Raw genomic sequence first — 21,057 nt, 5'->3', positions numbered from 1 at the left:
GCCACCATACTTGGCCTGAGAAATGAATTATTACAACTAAACTTTACACCCAGATTTCACTGTAAATTTATAGAAGTGGATGTCAGTGGCTTCTACACACTGTGTTGCTGGGAGGTTTTGGAGATGGGAGCAGTCAGAGATTGTTTAATAGGCCATTGTCTTAGAAAGCAGCCCTCTGGGTTCAGGGGTAACTCCCTTTCCTCTGCTAGACCAAGGGGGCCCACAGCTGTTTTCTTAAGGTTCAGCTTTCTAAGAATCCTTCCACCCAGTATTATGTGCCAGCATCTACTGATCAATAGCAGATGTGCCTATTAATTGAAAATTATTGGCATGGACAGGTGATAGGTAGTAGAGACTGTAAGAATTATCTGCATTTCCTTCCATACTTTGATTTACCTAACACTTTTTTTTTTTTTTTTTTTTTTTTTTTAAGAGACACAGGGATTCTCTCTGTTGCCCAGGCTGGAGTACAGTGGCATGGTCATAGCTCACTGGAGCCTCCAGCTCCTGGACTCAAGCAGTCCTCCCGCCTCAGCCTCCCGAGTAGCTGGGACTACAGGTGCGCACCACCATGCCTGGCTAATTTTTAAATTTTTGTTGTTGTTATTATGTTGCCCAGGCTGGTCTTGAACTCCTGGGTTCAAGCGGTCCCCTCAAAGTGCTGGGATTTGGGAGAATCGCTAAGTGGGGGCTACCATGCCTGGCCCTATTTAACACTTTTGAAATTAGAATTTTTTTTAAAAATGAATTTACTACCTATAATTTTAAAACACAATACCTTTTTGATGTAAATATAGTGTATTAGAGTTTAAAAGAACTGTGTATACTTCTATGTATATGCTTAAATAGTTGTATATGTTTTAAGAATTTGTTTACTTACAGAGGTTTAAAAGCTTTATTTAAGTAGTGTAAAAAGGACTGAATGTATGTAAGCGAATGTATGTAAAAATTCAGAATAGGCGGAAGTGCTAATGAAATACCAGTTAGAGAAAAGATCAAATACACCCTGAAACTGAAATGAATCTCTACAGTGCTACAGCTGAACATAGAACATGGGAAGGAGAATGATTGGAAATGAGTGAAATGCCTCATACTAATGATAGAGAAGCACTAGATGTGATTAATCCACAAGCTGACAACAGCTGAAGAACATATCTAAAAATACGTGTTCCGCCTGGGAGCCCTCTCCGGCCTCTGATGCTTCCCTCAGATCTCTCACCTCTCCTTCTGTCTGACCAAACACGCCTTTCAGAGTCAAAATAATAAGACAGTTTCTTATGCCTCTAATCCTTTCAATAACCATTAACAGATCACAGGAGCAGTCTTTTGAATCTGATCATTGGACCCGTTAGGTGTTATCTGAGAAGAACAAGATTGTCATTTGGGTTGACAAAGAAATACATGAATAAATGTATAAAATGCTGCAGTGTTTTATTAAGGTCTGCCAGAAGAACCCTCTATGTGATGCAGGGTAGCTAGTATTCCTGGCTGCCAGTACTATTGAACCTTTGTCTCTTGTGTTTTCATAAATGTTTCAACAAAAATGTGAATCAGTAGTCACTGTCTTTTCATCATCATCACTCAGAAATCTGAGATATTTTTAATTTTAAAAATTTTTCTGCATATGAATGCCAGGTCATATGAGCTTTATTTAAGCTTACCTGTTTACAATTTGTTTTGAATTTTTTGGACTGTTGTTATATTAAAGTCCTACACATATCTTATTCCTGATTGTCATTTACTGTTATATAATTATTAATAAGTACCTTTGCCTCCTGTGAGGCAGGTACATTTCTAATAAGCATTTTTCCTACGTCACCTCTGATCCTTACAACAATCTTTCAAGGTATGACTGTTCCTACATTATATATTAGGAAACGGAGGTTCAGAGAGGGTAGGTGACCTGGTCATATCTGAGAAGTGGTATAGCCATGTACAACTCCAGGTCACTCTGACTCAAAGCCCATTTACCTCTTACTTGGTTTCAGGGATAACTGAGTGGAAACAGATCTGATAATAGAACAGATGAGTATGTGAAGCCTTATGCAAAAGAAACCCCAGACTTCCATCTTGGATAGCTAGACTAAGACAGACTTTAACACTTTACTAAGGCTTTATCAGCTTTTCACCAGTATGTGGTGTTTTTTAAATGTTAAATTCACTGTTTCAGACTTCCTCCCCTCCTCCTGCCCCTTTGATCTTCCAGGCCCTCAGTACCGCCTAGAGAAGCAGAGCGAGCCCAATGTCGCCGTTGACCTGGACAGCACTTTGGAGAGCCAGAGCGCATGGGAGTTCTGCCTGGTCCGCGAGAACAGTACGTTGGCCGCCTCGCTCCGTGCCCGCTTTGTCCGTTGCAAACTTGCTTAGAAGTCATGTGTTTGGAAACGCTCACTGATCTGGTTTCCCTAGGCAGATTTGAAGTGACTGTTTTCCAAGGCAGACTGCAGTGTTCGTGCCAAAAGTATATTCCAAAGTGAAATGATTGATTTTGTGCTTTTTGGTAGAGAGTCTGCATCCTGTTTAGCACTTTGTGATTAATATTTTCCTGTTAAACTGTGTCTTCCTAAGTTGGGAGCATCCCTGGAAACAGCTTAGAAGTATGAGGCCTTTTCTGAAGCAAAGGCTATTTCATATGTAAAGCAACTGGCCCTGTCAGTATCACTATTCAGATATCAGGTTTTAGAGAATTTTAACCATTTGCTTATTCTAACAGGAGGCAGTGTAGTGATTCCTTATGCTATGTTGAGAACTTTAAAACTTGTTAACTTTGTTCATTCTCTCTTCCGAGTTTCCAAATTGTGCATTTGCCATCCTCTCCTCCATACTCCCACTGACATAAGGGCAAGTGACGTGTGAAACTGTGCTTGAGGCAGCAGACTGTCTATAGTCATTCCTGCTTCGGGGCTTTTACACAGGCTGTTTCTTCCACCTGGAACGCTCCTTCCCCCATTCTTGTTAATAACTCTTTCTCATTCTTTGTCTCAGTTTAAATGTCCTGTCTTCAGAGAGGCCACTGTGATCTTCCTGTCCCCCATTGCTTAAAACTGATCCACCCCTCATTTGAGTTCCTCATTGTGTTCTGCCATATGGTATACTACTTTTTCTCCATTGTGTGTGTTTCTATGTATTCATTTATTTATTATTCTTATTTTTTAGAGATGGGGTCTTACTGTATTGGCCAGGCTGCTCTCAAACTCTTTTTTTTTTTTTTTTTTCTGAGACGCAGTCTCGCTCTGTCACCCAGGCTGGAGTGCAGTGGCACAATCTCAGCTCACTGCAACTTTCACCTCCCAGGTTCAAGCGATTCTCCTGCCTCAGACTCCCGAGTAGCTGGGACTACAGGCACATGCTGCCACGCCCGGCTAATTTTTTTGTATTTTTAATAGAGACGGGGTTTCACCGTCTCTATGGTCTGTATCTCCTGACCTTGTGATCTGCCCACCTTGGCCTCCCAAAGCGCTGGGATTACAGGTGTGAGCCACCGCACCCAGCGGTTCAAACTCTTGGCCTCAAGCAATCCTTCTACCTTGGCTTCCCAAAATGTTGGGATTACAGATGTGAGCCTCTGCACCCAGCCTGTATTTAGAACTACATATTTTTCTCAGTGATTGTTTACTTAATCTCCCCTGCTAGATTGTCAGGTCTGTGACGGTGACCCTGGCCCATACCAAGTTACCCTTCATATAGATCTGCTATAGACTGTGTGCTGCAGGACCTCAGTAACCAAGGATTGAATGAGTGAATGGATGATAGGTATTTACTCACGCCACTGACGCTCTCAACAAGATCAGGCTGCTTGCTTGCTCTTTGTTTTTTGTTGTTGTTGTTGTTTTGGTTTTGGTTTGGTTTGGGGGTTTTTTTGAGACAGAGTCTTGCTCTGTCGCCCAGGCTGGAGTGCAGTAGTGTGATGGAGGCTCACTGCAACCTACACCTTCCGGGTTCAAGCAATTCTCATGTCTCAGCCTCCCAAGTAGCTGGGATTACAGGCATGCACCACCACTCCTGGCTAATTTTATTATTATTTTTTTATTTTTAGTAGAGATGGAGTTTTGCTATGTTGGTCTCAAACTCCTGGCCTCAAGTGATCCACCCACCTTGGCCTCCCAAAGTGCTGGGATTACAGGCATGAACCACCACACCAGCCTAGGATGCTACTCTTTGACTCAGGCCCCAGACAGCCTGTTCTGCAGAGCATGCACAAAATTCACCAGGAAGGTGAAATATGCTTTTGGCATTTGGCTGCAAATTCTCAAAGGCAGAAGGTTGCTGTCCCCACAGTCTGCAACCAGTTGTAAGTACCTTATGTGAATACACATAGAAATAAAAATCGCTGATTCCCAAATGGTCCAAAAAATTCAAATGAGTAGTAAACATTTGTGAAAATGTTTATCCTTATCAACATTGTAAAATACAAACATTTTAGAGCCACATATCAAATAAGCCAGGTATTTCAAAGGGAGTCCTCATTGCTGGAGAGAATATAGAGAAATAGGCACACTCAAACACTGGGGTCTGTAGTATAACAGTATAATATAGCTGGAAATATCAAAAGACCTAAAAATGTTTTCTCCAGTATATCTGTTTTTGGAAATTATTAAGGAGGCCTGGCAGGGTGGCTCTTGCCTGTAATCCAGCACTCTGGGAGGCTGAGGTGAGTGGATTACCTGGGTCAGGGATTCGAGACCAGCCTGGCCAACATGGCAAAACCCCGTCTCTACCAAAAATACAAAAAAAAAAAAATTAGCCAAGCATGGTAACGGGTGCCTGTAATCCCAGCTACTCAGGAGGCTGAGACACGAGAATCGCTTGAGCCCAAGAGGCAGAGGTTGCAGTGAACTCAGATCGCACCACTGCACGCCACTGAACTCACAACAGAGTGAGATTCCGTCTCAAAAAAAAGAAAAGAAAAGAAAAAGAAATGAAAAGGAGAAAAAGATCTAAAATGCAAGAAAGATTTATGTACAGTGTTTTAACAACATTATTTCTAATATCTAACATTGGAAGAGTAATCAGATAACTTATATCCCTATATTGGAAAATTATGCAGCATTTTACCTTTCTAGTAAAGGCAGACTAAGTACTTTGAACCAACTCTCCCACTGAAGGTAACCTAAAAAGCTGATTAAAATAAAGAAATGGCCATCCTAAGGTCGTCAAAGAGCACAAGATAGAAAAGAATCAATGACCATATCTGGGAAAAGATTGAAACAGAAGAGATCAACGCCTGCAAACACTTTCACCCTGACATCATTTGCCTGGCTGGCAGTGGCAGCTTAAAGGTTGAGCTGGGTTGTTGATAGCCTTTAGAGGAAAGGGGACAAAAGAAGTCCAGGGTTTGCCAGGGGTAGAAAGCCCAAAAGGAGGATAAATAGAAAACAAGTAGTAAGATGAAGATTTAAATGCAGACATATCAGTAAATGAACTGAAGGCTTTAGTAGTAGTGGTAGTAGTTGTTGTCTTTAAGATGGTTAGGATGGGTTTTTCTCAAATCAAGGATACTGAAAGTTTGAAGTAAAAGGATGGAGAAAGATGTTCTATGCAAATAGCAACTGAAATCTGGTGTAGCCATATTAGCATGAGGCAGAATACATTTTTAGATATAAAAACCATTACTTCATAAGGATGAAAGGTTCAGTTTACTTGGAAGATTTAACAGTTCTAAACCTATATGCCTCAAAATATGTAATACAAAACTGAAGAATGACTAAGAAAAGTATACAGATCTCCAATCATGGAAGGAGATTTTAACTCAGTAATTGAAACAGCAAATACATTTTAAAAAATGTATAGTAGAGAAAATTTAAAACAACAGTTAAACTTAACCTCATGGACAGGTGGTACAGAGAATATTTTACCCTACAACTGCAGATACATACTTTCTTCCAATCACACATGAACGTTTCCCAGTATTGACCTTATACTATGCGATAAAGTAAATCTTACATATCAAAAGATCGAAATCATGTGTGAAACGTTCTCTGATCACAGTGAAATTAGGCTAGGAAAAAACAAGACAACTAGAAGATCTGCATATGTTTGGAAATTGAGAAACAGGTTTCTGAACCCATGGTTTAAAAAAGAAATAATAATAGAAATTAGAAAATATTTTAACTGAAAGATAATGAAAATTTGACATGAAAATTTGAGGATATAACTAAAATAGTATTTGAAGGAAATTTTACAGCCGTCTAATTCAAATATCACAAAAGAAGAAAGGCTGGGCAGGGCGCGGTGGCTCATGCCTGTAATCCCAGCACTTTGGGAGGCCAAGGCCGATGGATCACCTAAGGTCAGGAGTTCGAGACCAGCCTGGCCAAAATGGTGAAACCCCATCTCTACTAAAAATATAAAAATTAGCCAGGCATGGTGGCATGTGCCTATAATCCCAGCTACTAAGGGGGCTGAGGCAGGAGAATTCCTTGAACCTGGGAGGTGGAGGTTGCAGTGAGCTGAGATTGTGCTACTACACTCCAGCCTGGGCAACAGAGCAAGACTCCATCTCAAAAAAAAAAAAAAGAAGAAGAAGAAGGGCTGAACAGTAATGAGCTAAGCATTCAGCTCAAGTAATTGAAAAAAGAAATAGAAAAAGAAACCTGAAACGAATGAAAGAAAAGAAGCCATTGAGAAGAATAGAAATTAATGAAATAGAAATTCAGAAACATCAGAATCAAGAGCTGGTTCTTTGAAAAGACTAACAAAATTGATACACCTCCAAGGAAATGGATAAAAACAAGGAAGAGAAACACAGATAGTAATAGGAATGAAAAGGAGGTATACTGCAGATCCTGTCATTAAACAGTAAGATCTTGTCTTGTAAATAAATACAAGATTATTTTGAAAAAAATTATACCAAAAATATTAAAATTATAGGTGAACAAATTTATAGAAAAAGACAACAAAATTGACACAGGAAGAAATAGAAAACCTGAATATTCTCATAACTATTTTGAAAAGTGAATTAGTAATTAGGAACCTTCCTACAATGAAAATCCAGACCCACATGACTTCACTGGCTAGTTTCTACCAAAAATTTAAGAAAAAAAAAACTCCAATCCTATATCCGCTTTTGCAGAGAATAGAAAAAGAGGTTATTACCTCCAATTTATTTTAAGAGGCTATCATAATCTTGGTACCAAACTCAGTAAAGACCATACAAGACAGCAAATTTTCAGGCCAGTCTTAATATAGATGCAAAAATCCTAAACAAAATATTAATAAAGTGAATCTAACATTATATTGAAAGAACAGTGTAACATTACCAAGTCGGGTTTATCTAGCAGTGCACATTTGGTTTAACTGTGATGTAATGTTAAGGGGAAAAAATGTCAAGACACATAGAGTAATCCCAACTATGTAAAAACAAAGAAAGTAAAACTGGAAAGGAAATGTTAATAGTGGTTGTCACTGGTTGGCAAGATTGTGGGTAATTCATTTTCCTTCCCGTTTATATTTGTTCATTCCAGAGTTTCTAAAGTGAGCATGCATGACTTTCTAAGAAGGAAAAGCAAACAAGAAATAAGGGCAGGTCTACATAGATAAAGATCGTATAGTGAGACGATGTCTTAGTGTAACAATCCTTGTGACATTTGAAATTTCATACCATTTCTAGTACCACAACATAGTGAGCCAAAGGAAAAGTTACACTAGTACACTCCTGTGTGACTTGCTTATCGGAACTTTTACCCCGTAGAAATGAACAATCCCTCCCTCTGCCCCTGTCATTTTTTTTTCATTCTTTAAAGTCTGTCATCTTAAACATACTTGAGGAACTAATTCATAGGTAGGAACTTTATAGTGGATTCTCTTTCAAAATGTTGATTCCTTGTTAAACAAACAAAGTGGTATTTATTAGAATCTTGGTAAATTTCTTGGATATGTAATACTTATACATGTAAAAAAATTTCAGGTAACTGAAATGTCTGTAGTGAAAATGAAGTCTCACTTCTTACATCCCCTAATTTCCCTCCCAGAGACAATAATTGTTCCTGGTTTCTTCCATATCTTTCCAGGGGTCATCTATGCTTATGCAAGCACATTTTGTGTATGTATGTATGTATCATAGGTGTGTGTACACACAAGCACACTCATACACACTCATTTGCATTCCTACCTTTTTTGAAAACACAAATGGGGGCCTGGCATGGTGGCTCACGCCTGTAATCCCAACACTTTGGGAGGCCAAGGTGGGCGGATCACGAAGTCAGGAGATCAAGACCATCCTGGCTAACACGGTGAAACACCATCTCTACTAAAAATACAAAAAAAGAAAAATTAACCAGGCGTGGTGGCGGGCGCCTGTAGTCCCAATTTCTCGGGAGGCCGAGGCAGGAGAATGGCATGAACCCAGGAGTCGCAGCTTGCGGTGAGCCGAGGGCACACCGCTATACTCCATCCTGGGCGACAGAGCGAGACTCCGTCTCAAAAAATAAAAATAAAAACACAAATGATAACAAACATTAGTGTTCTGCATTTGTAACAATATAGAGATTATTCCACATTAATCCTCATATTGTTCCACATATAAATTCACTAATTTCTGGTTTTTTTTTTTTTTTTTTTTTTTTTTTTTTTTTTTTTTTTTTTTTTGAGACGGAGTCTCGCTCTGTCACCCAGGCTGGAGTGCAGTGGCGCAATCTTGGCTCACTGCAAGCTCCGCCTCCTGGGTTTACGCCATTCTCCTGCCTCAGCCTCCCGAGTAGCTGGGACTATAGGCGCCCGCCACCTCGCCCGGCTAGTTTTTTGTATTTTTAGTAGAGACGGGGTTTCACCGTGTTAGCCAGGATGGTCTCGATCTCCTGACCTCGTGATCCGCCCGTCTCGGCCTCCCAAAGTGCTGGGATTACAGGCTTGAGCCACCGCGCCCGGCCCACTAATTTCTTTTTAACTACTATGCGGTATTCCACAGTATATTGTGATTTCAAATTAATTTTTTTTGTTTGTTTGTTTTTGAGACAGAGTCTCATTCTGTTGCCCAGGCTGTAGTGCAGTGGTGAAATCACAGCTCACTGCAGCTTTGTTTGTTTTTGAGACAGTCTCATTCTGTCACCCAGGCTGAAGTGCAGTGGTGAGATCACAGCTCACTGCAGCCTTGACCTTCCTGGCTCAAGCAGTTCTCCCACCTAAGCCTCCCAAGTAGCCGTGATTACAGGCACATACCACCACACCTGGCTAGTTTTTTTTGTTTTGTTTTGTGTTTGTAGAGATGGTGTCTTGCTGTTTTACCCAGGCTTGCTTCTGCCTCCCATAGTGCTGGGATTACAGGAGTGAACCAGCACACCCAGCCACAAATTAGTTTTTCTGAAAAAAGATAAGCCCTGTTTTCTAATATTAGGAAAGAGAAGCTGTGAGGGTTGGTGAATAAAGCCTTGAAATCTGGGCTCTAGTTCCCACTCTACTTCTGAACATGAACATGGTCTTAATTCAGTTATGTGATCTCTCTGAGCCTCAGCATCCTCATCTTAAAGGATTTGCAAGATACTTGCCATCACTTTTTGACACTCTGAGTCAAAATCATTGTGTTAATAAAAGAAGCCCTACCAGCACTTACAAAGATCACAGTCAACGGAATCATAATTAGTCTTTGTAAAATGGAAGTAAATTATAAAAACAATTTATTATTTTAAAGGCTTTTAAGAGGATTTTTTTAAGTAGGAATTCCAACTAAGAACTACATTGTTTTCCAGTAGCTACCTATTAAGAAGGTGGATTGAGGCAAAGAAAAACATTCCAAAAGCAGAATTGTTTTCATTTCTGTTTTTATGTTTGATTAGAATAGGCTCCCTATCCTTAAAGCCATTGTAGATGTGGACTAAATTCTGATCATGTATTATGCAGTCCTTAAAGAGAATGTGCTGTCAAGCCAGACTGCCTCAGTTCACATCCTGGCCTTGCCACTTACTAGCTGTGTGACCCCAGGCAATTTACTTAACCTTTCTTGGGTAGTTTATCTGCCCTCATGAGATTGATAGGATTCAGTAAGCTCTAATCATCATACAGCTCCTAGTACAGCACATAATAAGTACTCAATAAATGTTAACTGTAATTAATAAATAATGGAAGAGCAGCATTCTGTGTCTGGTAGAGCAGATGGGACACAGGTGTTGAGGTTTGGAGTCATAGACCTGGCAGAGCCCTGGAGGAGATGTATGTTGATGAGAGGGGAGTGACCCAGAATGGAGAGGGAAGGAGAGTGGGGATAGGGCAGGTCTGTAAGTCTGTGTCCTAGGACCAGAGAACTTAGAAGCAGTGTACTTTCCAGCAAATATTTTTTGGTGTCCCAGAATGGGTGTATGCTTTATAGATAAAACCATTTGTTTGAGAAGTCTGTTTGCCATAAGGGTGGATAGAAGCCTTTCAGTTTTTCTTCCAAGGAGGGGTGTGGCATATTTTATATCAACCACATCAGTGAGTGTTTTTTTTTGTTATTTCTTTTTTATTTATTTTTCTTTCTGTGTACCTAGTCCTGCAGAAAAGGGTGTTTTTAAAAATTATGTATTCGGGCCTAATATTGTAAGGCATTGTGCTGGGCATTTTGCAAATGCTTTCTCTTTCAATTTTCATGGCTACCCTACAAGATATTATTCTCATTGTGAAGAGAGGTTATGACTTGCTTGAAGTTATCCAGCCAGTAAGTGATAAGACCAAAATTTTAAGACAGCTTTCTGATTCCAGAGTCCACCCTGAGATTGTTGATAAAAACAACCTGAATTTTCAGTCCTAAGAATGGCGATTACAATTGTCTTTATATGCTATGAGAGAGAAGCTTACAAATGAAGCGGATATGACAAGAGTTTCTGCCTAGGGACTGAGAGCTAACATTTGTGCTTGGATCTTGGCCTAAATAAGAAAATGACAAGCCAAAGTCCTTGAGCTTTCCAGTTTGGATTCTTGTTGGATAATCTACTATATCCTTCAGCCAACTGCCTGCTAGAAGCTGGAATCATACCAGAAGGAAGCCCAAGTACATTATGGGGAGAATGTAACATTACAAGACTTCCATTCTTGTCCGAGCTTCTATATAAATCCTAGCACCAAACTGAGCCTCAATTCCCTTGTCTGCCAAGTGTTGCCAGTGACCTTTCCCACCAACCATGTGGAGGTAGTCCAAGCAGGTCCTTAGAAGAAAGGTGCTGCTTAAACCAACTTATTCTTTCCACAGCTTTAAGAGAGAGAGTGGCATTTCCCTTCATCAGGGCCAATATAAGCCTGAAATTAAACTGGCTTTATGGAATACGAACAAAGTGTCAGACACCATCTTTCTGTTTTATCCCTGACTTGTCTGTTGTTCATAGTGCTTAAAGCATAGTCATTAGAATCAGGCAGACCTTGGGTGAACCACTTGCAGCCTCTGACAGTGGACAAATTATGTCATCTCTGATTTCATGTTTAAGTGGAGGTGAATGAATCTTTCACAAGGATTTGGTGAGAATTAAATGAGATATAAGTGCTCTTATTATAACAACCTTTTCGGCCATGTAGTCATCATCCTTGTTTTATAGAAGAGGAAACTGAGGCGCAGAGGGGTGAAGTGATTTGCTAATATCACATGAACAGTAATGAGAGGCCTGGAAAACTGTCTTTTATTCATTGAGTCTGGTGAAAGAGCTGAATCTAATTATTGTATTTTCTAAATAGAAGTTGCTGTAGAGAGAGACCAGTTGCTCTGTAAACATTAATTCAGCTTCCTTTGATCTTCTTTCGTTTTGAAGGAGATTCACAGAATGTTTAAGATCATCCATTATTTCAGCACCTTATTGAAATTCTCATTTCCTAATTTTAAGGTTATATTGAGAAAGGGCCTTAACTCACCAGGTAGGTAGTCACCCAGGAGGGTGGACTATGGGAGGGAAGAACATCCAGAGGTCTTAGTCTGAGAGCCCTCCTTTACCTCCTTAATTTTCCCCCTGAGGCCCCAGGAAAGGAGGCACCTCCTAGGAGCTGCCCGGATTACCTGACTGCCCTTCCATGGGCTCCTTACAGTTCCTACCCTTACTCCTCTCTGATCACTGATTCCCCTAAATGGATTTGCCAAGTCCCACACTGGACTGTGACCACCCCTCACACTGGAGAGGAACCCGGTCTGAGTCCCCTCTTCATCCTGGTGTCTGTGGCCAGGCCCGGCTCTTTCCCCCTGATAGAGTGAGCCTCCTGAACCCCTCACATCACCAGGCTTCTCACTGGACCAAGTACAAGATGGCTTTTAAGGAGAACTTGGGTTTGAATAAGCATCTTTAAGGGTAGGGGTTTCTTTGTTGGACTACCACCACCACTACTAAATAGAAACAGAGAGAGGGAAGAAGCAGCTGTAGAAAGAGGATGAAAATCTGCTTTATGATGGTGTGCTTCCTGACCCTCTTTGTGATGCTTATTTATAATGGGCTGATTCTTCCTCCTGTGTGTGCTCTTTGCCAGCTCTGGAGACTCCCTGGTAGTTCCACGCTGCTTCTGGAGGCTTTGCCTCCTTCAGTTACAAATTACTGATCTCTCCAATTTCTATCATGTGACTTAAACACCTCCTTTATTGTACCACAACAGCAGTCTTCAAATACACAAGAAAATGTGATTATGCAAATAAACTCTTATTTACAAATGAAAGTGACTTGTGATGTTCATTTTACGTATTTTAGATTGAGTTATTGCTGAAAGCCAGTTACCTGTCTGGCTTTAGCGGGGAGGTCTTTACCATAAGGAATTTTCTGTAGGGTGAGGATTTTTATCCAAGTCGATACTGCATAATAGCTCCCTGTTTGCTGCACGCTATTAGAGTTTAAATGAAACAGAAACATTATTCGCCACATAAGAATACCTGTGAGTCCATTTCTTCCTCTCTGGTTAATGTGGGCTGGTTGGCACTGTAAAGGCAGGATGTTTGGCACCACTGTGTAACCTTGTACAAGTCCTCCTTCTTTGTGGGCCTCATTTCTCCTGCTGCAAAATGTGATGGTAATCCCTACCCTGTAAAGTTGTTGTGAGGCTTAAACCATTGAAACAAGTCAATGAGATTGTGTACAGTAAAAGCGCAGAGTGAACTGCAGTGCACTATACAAGTGTTCACCATTACTGAGTATCTCTGCCTGAGACTCAGAGGCCAACCAACTGTCACATACACCATAGCTAGTCTGAGTATGTGTGTGGTGACCCTTTCCCTCCCTGTGATTCCTGTTTTCTTTTCCTCTAGCCCCTTAGGCTTCCCATAGGCCCCTCTGGGCGTTGGCCAGCACCAAAGGTAGCTGACACCTGGGGCAAAAAACTGTGCTGACCTGTCTTGAAGCAAACTGGTGCCTTGTCCACAGCTACTTTTCAGTAATGAGCGTCTGAACTGTGCTGTGTGGGCTGAGAAGTTCCGCATGATTTGTATTTTTCACTCTCTTCTTTCTCTAAAAGTTCCGCCCTTTCCATTTTATCATTAGGTAGTAATTAGTATTCAAGGGAAATTGGTCTTAATATATTAAAATTGGTTTAAGTGCATTTAGACCTGTACCACAGCCAATGTCTTATTGGAAAATGTAATTGGGGACTCTGTGTATGTAATTAATTGAATTACAATTAAGAACTTTCATTAAGCGATACACTGGTACATTAGAGCAGTAAGGAAGCATGTTTGATGAGCCACAAACCCTGTCTGGGCTCTAAGTGAGGGCATGGAGATTTGCATCCCTCTGATAGGCTCCTGGCCCCAGAATTCACCCTGAAGGTCCTGACTAATGGTTTGGTAATGCATCAGGTGATATTTCTGCAGTGACTCTGAATGGGAGGTGGGATTCTTCCAGCGAATGTGCCCTCATTCGCTGACTCTCAAGTCAGGGAAAGGGACACCTTGGTGTTGATCAGATGTTACAGTTCTTAGATATTTTGCCATGTAAATTGTCAAAAATGCCATGCTCCTGAGAAGACCCCATTACTTTTCCTGGGCTTTGAACATGGACAAAGACATATGGAAGAAAGAGGAAATAATGGGAATCCTGTCCAAGCAAACCCGTGATGAACCATTGGTCCAGACCCTTAAATGGTCATGCTTCATCCTGTAAAGGGTATTGGATTCACTTTGGACACATATTTGTTCATGCATTCCCCAAATATTGATTGAGCCCTCCTCTGGGCCAGCTACTGTGCTGAGACTTAGCCCCACGTTATAAAGCCCACAGTTATGATCAGTGCTACAAAGGGTAGAAAAGTGTGCATAGCAGGGGACTAGAGCAGGTGAGAAGAATAAGAGAAGGCTTAAGTCAGAAAAAAAAGGAGATAGTCCAATAATGAGTAAGAAAAGAATGTTTCAGGCCAAGGGACTGCTCATCTGAAGGCTTTGAGATGAGAAGGAGCTTGGGGTATTTAGGAATGAATAAATGGAATGGAATGAGGGAGAGTGTGCTGAAAGATGAGACTGAGGGATAGCAAGGGTCTAAAGATGCAGAGCTTTGTAGGCCCACCTTCCATGATCTGCTCTTTTTTGACATTCTACAGACCTGAAACTGTTTCTTTCTAACTACCTCATAAAACAAGATTACCTTGATTTATTGGAGGGGGTCTGAAATCTCCATGTGGAAAGTCCTCCAGCCTGGCTGGCTCTGGCTCCAAGAGTTTAATCAATTAAGCACTGACAGCAAAGATCCCTACCCCGGTGGTAGCATGGCAGATTCTAGTGAAGGGTATATCCTACTGCGTGATCCCGATGGCTTTAAAGAGATTACTGCAGAGCGGTGGGCAGGCGGGGGGCATGAACGTGTGTGTGTGTTATAGTATATCACCTATTGATTGCTTTTTAGAGACCAGCAAAAATGACTAGTAGCCAAAGGGAAGTGTTTAATAGAAGAGAAGTTTTGGGCTTATGAGGCTTTGGGGACTTAAAAGGCCTCTGGAAAAAATGTGATGGATGCAGAACACTAAGGAAGAGTTTTCCCTGTGACTCACTTATGCATCCAGCTTTGAGTCTTACCGAGGGAGTGGAGAGTTAGGTTTTATCCCTGATTCCTTTGCTCTGGCACAGCCAGGCATGACTGTGTTCTCCTTAGATACCATTACAGCCTATGGAGTTACGCATTTCCAGCCCGTCTGAAGAACATTTTTATTCATGGAGGTTATGTGGTGGTTAAAGGTGCAATTTTGGAATTAGACTTGGGTTCAGTTTCTAGCTCCAGCTTGTACTGTTTGTATGACTACCATAGCAGAATGACATTCTGAGCCTCATTTTTCTCACCTGTAAAAAGAGGATAATATCCAACTTAAAGGGGCATTGGGAAAAATGGAATGAGATGACGTCTTCAAAATGCTGAGCATCGTGTTGGCATGCTTTGGTAAGCACGCAGTGTGTGTTAGCTGTCATCACAGTTGTTCAGGCAGAACCCCTGTCCTCGACAAACCTAGTCTGTTGGCGAGTCTGAATGGAAAACTAGGAAAGGTATGTTAGGTGCTCTTAGCCAAGATAAATGCAAGGGGTGGTGTGCAGACCTCAGGTACTGTTAATGGTTTACCTGTATTGCATCAAACTTCACTCATTCCATCAGCAGCATTTATTGAACATCTACTGTGTGACCATGTGCTTTATAGAATGGGATGTTCCTGCCCTCAGGCTCCTTGTCCAGAGGGGAGTGCAGATACTTACCATGTAAGAGACTTATCAGAAGAACCTTCAACAAAGGGCTATACCGCTTCAGGAGAGAGACGGGAGGTTCCATTTGGACTAGACCTTGAAGCATATAGATTTTAGAGCATAAAGGACATCTGACCAAATGGTAGAACCTGAGCAAAGTCCAGTTTAGCTGAAGCAGGGCTTCTGCGTTGGGAGTAGCAATAAGACTTCAAGATAGAGTGGAGCAGAAAAGGGTTTATATACTTCTCACTGTCAGTCACTTGTACTATTTTACTTAATTGTGTGCCAGGTCCTGAGCTAGATACTGCCCCACTTTTGAAGAACCACTCCTACCCCTACCATTTTCTTTTCCACCATTCCGCTTCACACCCTGTGCCAAAGGCAAACACTTGGTGTTCCCTGTGTATGTCCTCATGCTTTGTGGACTTTATGTTTTTTCCTATACTATTCCTCCTGTCCTCCTTCCCATCATCTGGGAACGCTGCCATCCCCCTAAGTTCTGGAAGCACTAGCACAGCACCTGGCATATGGCTGGTGCTAAGTAACTGTTTGCTAGTCTGGAAGGAACGGTCAACAGGATTGTGCTATGGACACAGGTGAGGATGTAACAGAGGCCATTGATCTCCCAATTGAGCTCTAGAGTTGGCATAGATCTTTTTAGAGAAGAGACACTGAAGTTGCTTTAATTTATAACTAGATTGGGGCCTTTTAGACTTTGTGTAAGACTCCTTGAACTGTAAAATGAATGTTAAAGTCCTGTGCAGTTTGCATCTATGAATACAAGGAATCTTCCGGTAACATACAGTGAGTTCATCTGAGCTTTGATTTAATGATTAGTCCTATTTGTTTGACCTCTAAGTGTCTCCCTCGGTTCCAATTAAATCACATATATGAAAACACTTTTAAACTATAAAACAGTATTTATAATTAGCCTTGGTCTGATCACCTGAAAGTAAACCTATTGCTTTTATGTGTGTGCAAACTTTGCAGCTGTGTTTGTTGTCAGGTTGTAACACATATACACAGCTATAACTGTACTTTTGTTTCCCACTATTATCGTCCAAAGAGATATCAGGGGCAATGAAAACATGGCATTATAACCAATAAAGTCAGCAGTTCTCAAACTTTTTGGTCTTAGGACCTCTTTGTACTCTTAAAAGTCATTGAAGACCCCAAAGAGCTTTTGTTTTGTTTTGTTTTGTTTTGTTTTGTTTTGTTTTGTTTTGTTTTGTTTTGTTTTGTTTGAGGCGAGGTGTTGCCCTGTCGCCAGGTCTCGCCCAGGATGGAGTGCAGTGGCAAATCAGCTCACTGTAGCCTCAAACTCCTGGGCTCAAGGGATCCTCTCACATCTACCTTCCGAGCAGCTGGGACTACAGGTGTGCACCACCATGCCCAGCTGATTTTTTTTCTTTTTTAACTTTCAGTAGAGATAAAGTCTCACTATGTTGCCCAGGCTGCTCTTGAACTCCTGGTCTCAAACAGTGCTCCCACTTTGGCTTCCCAAACTGCTGGTATTACAGGTGTGAGGCACTGCACCTGGCCAAGCTTTTATTTGTTGAGTTATATCTATTGTATTAAAAATAAAAATTAATTAATTTAAAAATATTTATTGAGAAAAACAGTAATTTCATTAATGTTAATGACAGTTTTGTTTATTTTATTTTTTTTGAGATAGGGTCTCTCTCTGTCACAAGGCTAGAGTGCAGTAGTACAATCACAGCTCACTGCAACCTCCACCTCCTGGGCTCAAGCAATCCTCCCACCTCAGCCTCTCCAGTAGCTGGGCCTGTAGGAGCACACTGCCAAGCCTGACTACTTTTTTTTTTTTGTATTTTTTGTAGAGATGCTGTTTTGCCATGTTGCCCAGGCTGGTTTTAAACTCCTGAACTCAAGTAATTCACCCGCCTTGGCCTGCAAAAGTGCTGGGATTATAGGGGTGAGCCACCATGCCTGGCCCAAATGACAAATTTTATGAAAAGTAATTATTATTTCTTTTAAAAAAATTTTTCTGAGACAGGGTCTCACTCTGTTGCCCAGGCTAGAGTGCAGTGGCATGATCATCTCACTCTGTTGCCCAGGCTAGAGTGCAGTGGCGTAATCACAGCTCACTGTAGCCTCAACCTCCTGGGCTCAAGTGATCATCCCATCTCATCCTCCTCAGTAGCTGGAACCACAGGCACCCACCACCACAACCAGCTAATTTTTGTATTTCTGTAGAGACAGAGTTTTGCCATGTTGCACAGGTTGGTCTCAAACTCCTAGACTCAAGCAATCCACCTACCTCAGCCTCCCAAAGAGCTGGGATTATAGGCATAAGCCACCGCACCTGGCCTAAAATTTTCTTTCTTTTTTTTTTGAGACAGATTCTTGCTCTATCACCCAAGCTGGAGTGCAGTGGTGCAATCTCAGCTTTCACTGCAATCTCCGCCTACTGGGTTCAAGCGATTCTCCTGCCTCAGCCTCTAGAGTAGCTGAGATTACAGGCATGCGCCACCATCCCCAGCGAATTTTTTGTATTTTTATAGAGACGAGGTTTTACCATGTTGGCCAGGGTGGTCTCAAATTCCTGACCTCAAGTGATCTGCCCACCTCAGCCTCCCAAAGTGCTGGGATTATAGGCATGAGCCACTGCACCCAGCCAGGCCTAAAATTTTTAATGAAAAGAGTGTCATTATTTTATCTTATTGCAAATTTCTGTAATGTCTGGGCTTATAGAAGACACCTGGATTTTCATATCTGCCTCTGAGTTCAGTCTGCTATAATATATTGCTTTGGTTAAAGTATATGAAGAAAATTTGGCCTGACCCAGATATGTTGTTGAAAAAGGGAAGAATATTTCAGTAGCCTTTTCAGATAATTGTGGGTATTAATTTTTGTTACTATACCAAAACTCAAATGGTTTCTTTTTTTGTTTGGTTCTTGTTTTTTTGTTTGTTTTGTTTTGTCTTTTGAGACTGAATTTCGTTCTTGTTGCCCAGGCTGGAGTGCAATGGCGTAATCTTGGTTCACTGCAACCTCTGCTTCCCAGGTGTAAGCAATTCTCCTGCCTCAGCCTCCCAAGTAGCTGATATTACAGGCATGTGCCACCACACCCAGCTAATTTTCATTTTTAGTAGAGACGGGGTTTCACCATGTTGGTCAGGCTGGTCTGGAACTCTTGACCTCAGGTGATCCGCCCGCCTCGGCCTCCCAAAGTGGTGGGATTACAGGCATGAGCCACTGCGTGCAGCCAAGCTTTTTATTCCTGTGTGCACTTATAAGAGAATGGACATGGAAAAAGCAAGTCATGCCTTGCTGTTATTACAAAAATAGTATTACAATTATGGACCCTGAAGGGGACTTGGGAATTCCCCACCACCACCACCATAGGTCCCAGTCTGCACTTTGAGAATCACCGATTTAGAGTTTACAGTTATGCAACTCAACGGTCTATTACAGTGCCGTTGCTGTAGGAGCGTGGTGAGGTAGGCAGGACAGGAATAGCCTTTAGCCACTTGAGGGAAGGGAAAGAAGGCACGTGGACTCCAGAATCCAACAGATCTGTCCCAGTTTCACCTTTCCTAACAGTGGAACCCTGGGCAAGGTTTTGACCCAGTCTTGACACTTTGAGTGAGAGTTTGAATCTCTATCTCTGAACTCATATTCCATGTTCTTTCTAATGTTATTCAGCCCCAAGGCTACCTCCCAGCCCTTGGCTGCCTCACAGCACCTTCTCTTTCTTGGCTGCAGGCCCTAGACTCCACCTGCCTCCTTCCTCAACTCCTCTCTGCTTCCCTTTGCCTGCCGTGGCCTCTTTTTGCCATTTTTCACTGAAGACAGGTGCCAGGCCTCATTCCTCAGTTCCCCTTTCCTGATTTTGTACTCCCAAGAATTAAGCTCCTTCCCTTCCTGGGTTTTCTGCTTGTCCTCCATACCTTCCTACATTGTGATTGTCATTCTTCTGGAGCCTTGTTGTCAGCCCATTTGAGCTGTGGTGCTCAAGTCACTATTAGGCCCCACCCCAAAATTTGATCTATCACAATACATCTTTGAGTTATTGCAGCTTGAGCATTTTGACACAATACATTATGGTATCCATGGCATATAGAGACGTTAACACTCCCGACTTTGACAAAATACATTGTGAAGTCTTTGAAGGCATCGTAACAATTTATCTTGTCATTCATGGGGAGACCCAGTTCAGCATTAATGTAGATGAACACAGTGTGGCTTTTGTTTCATTTAATTGCTTGTGACCTTTTTAATTGCTAATTTAACAAACTACCAACGGGTTATATTTCAATTAAATTAACAGGCAGTAGTTCTTGTTTTTTCAGTATGTTTATTTTTAAGATGTTCTGGTTCTCTCTACTTTTCACTTTGAGTTGCTAAAAATGTCTTCTTGGCCGGGCGCGGTGACTCACACCTGTAATCCCAGCACTTTGGGAGGCCGAGGCGGGCGGATCATGAGGTCAGGTGATCGAGACCATCCTGGCTAACACGGTGAAACCCCGTCTCTACTAAAAATACAAAAAAAATTAGCCGGGCATGGTGGCGGGCGCCTGTAGTCCCAGCTACTACTCGGGAGGCTGATGCAGGAGAATGGTGTGAACTGGGAGGCGGAGCTTGCAGTGAGCCGAGATTGTGCCACTGCACTCCAGCCTGGGCAACAGAGCGAGACTCCGTATCCAAAAAAAAAGTCTTCTCTTGAACAGAAGTGGACTTTTTAATGTGAAGTTTATAGTAGAGTAATTTTAATATGCAGATGGTACAATATCAAGCATCTTTCATCTTTCATGTGTGGTTGGGTTCATTCCTTTCCAGAAGGATATAAGCAGTAAACGTATACATGCAAAGTCATAGAACTTACCTGGTCCAAAAAATATGCTTTTGGAATAATGAATGCTTTGCTTCAGGTGTTTGTCTTTAGATCAAGTGTCTATTGCAGGCACCATTTATTAGGCACTTCTTTCTACCTTGTACTATTTTGTGGCCTATAGCTAATTTGTAAGCTCCTGAGGATCAGGAACCCTGCTTTATCCTCACCAGTGTCCCCCACAGTCTAGCATACTCCTGGCATGGGGAGAGAAGTGGTTGTACATTGCATGTACAATAGACCTGACCCCTCCAACAAGTGGTACTCCTGAGCCTACTTTGAGAAATGACACTGGAGGCTGGGCACAGTGGCTCACGCCTGTAATCCTAGCACTTTGGGAGGCCAAGGCAGGTGGATCACTTGAGGTCAGGAGTTCGAGACCAGCCTGGTCAACATGGTGAAACCCCATCTCTACTAAAAATACAAAAAATTAGCCGGGCATGGTGGCTCACGCCTGTAATCTCAACTACTCAGGAGGCTGAGGCAGGAGAATCGCTGGAACCCGGGAGGTGGAGGTTGCAGTGAGCCAAGATCTCATGATTGCACTCCAGCCTGGGCAACAAGAGCGAAACTCTGTCTCAAAAAAAGAAAGAAAGAAATAACACTGGAACTCCAA

At 41.8% G+C, this 21,057-nt stretch overlaps 1 protein-coding gene across 1 annotated transcript in view; it reads left to right on the top strand.

The window, feature by feature from the left end:
- The window catches only part of MAPKAP1 (MAPK associated protein 1), a 279,446-nt gene that overhangs the window by 208,141 nt on the left and 50,248 nt on the right, over nucleotides 1–21,057 (top strand). Inside the window, 1 exon segment of the mRNA XM_010365871.2 lies at nucleotides 2,207–2,314. Coding sequence (XP_010364173.1) covers nucleotides 2,207–2,314 — 108 coding nt within the window.

This window comes from Rhinopithecus roxellana, chromosome 16, assembly GCF_007565055.1.
Source record: "Rhinopithecus roxellana isolate Shanxi Qingling chromosome 16, ASM756505v1, whole genome shotgun sequence".
NCBI classification, from domain to species: Eukaryota; Metazoa; Chordata; class Mammalia; order Primates; family Cercopithecidae; genus Rhinopithecus; species Rhinopithecus roxellana.
Note: the sequence above shows the minus strand (reverse complement) of the source record. Positions and strands in the feature narration are given on the sequence as shown.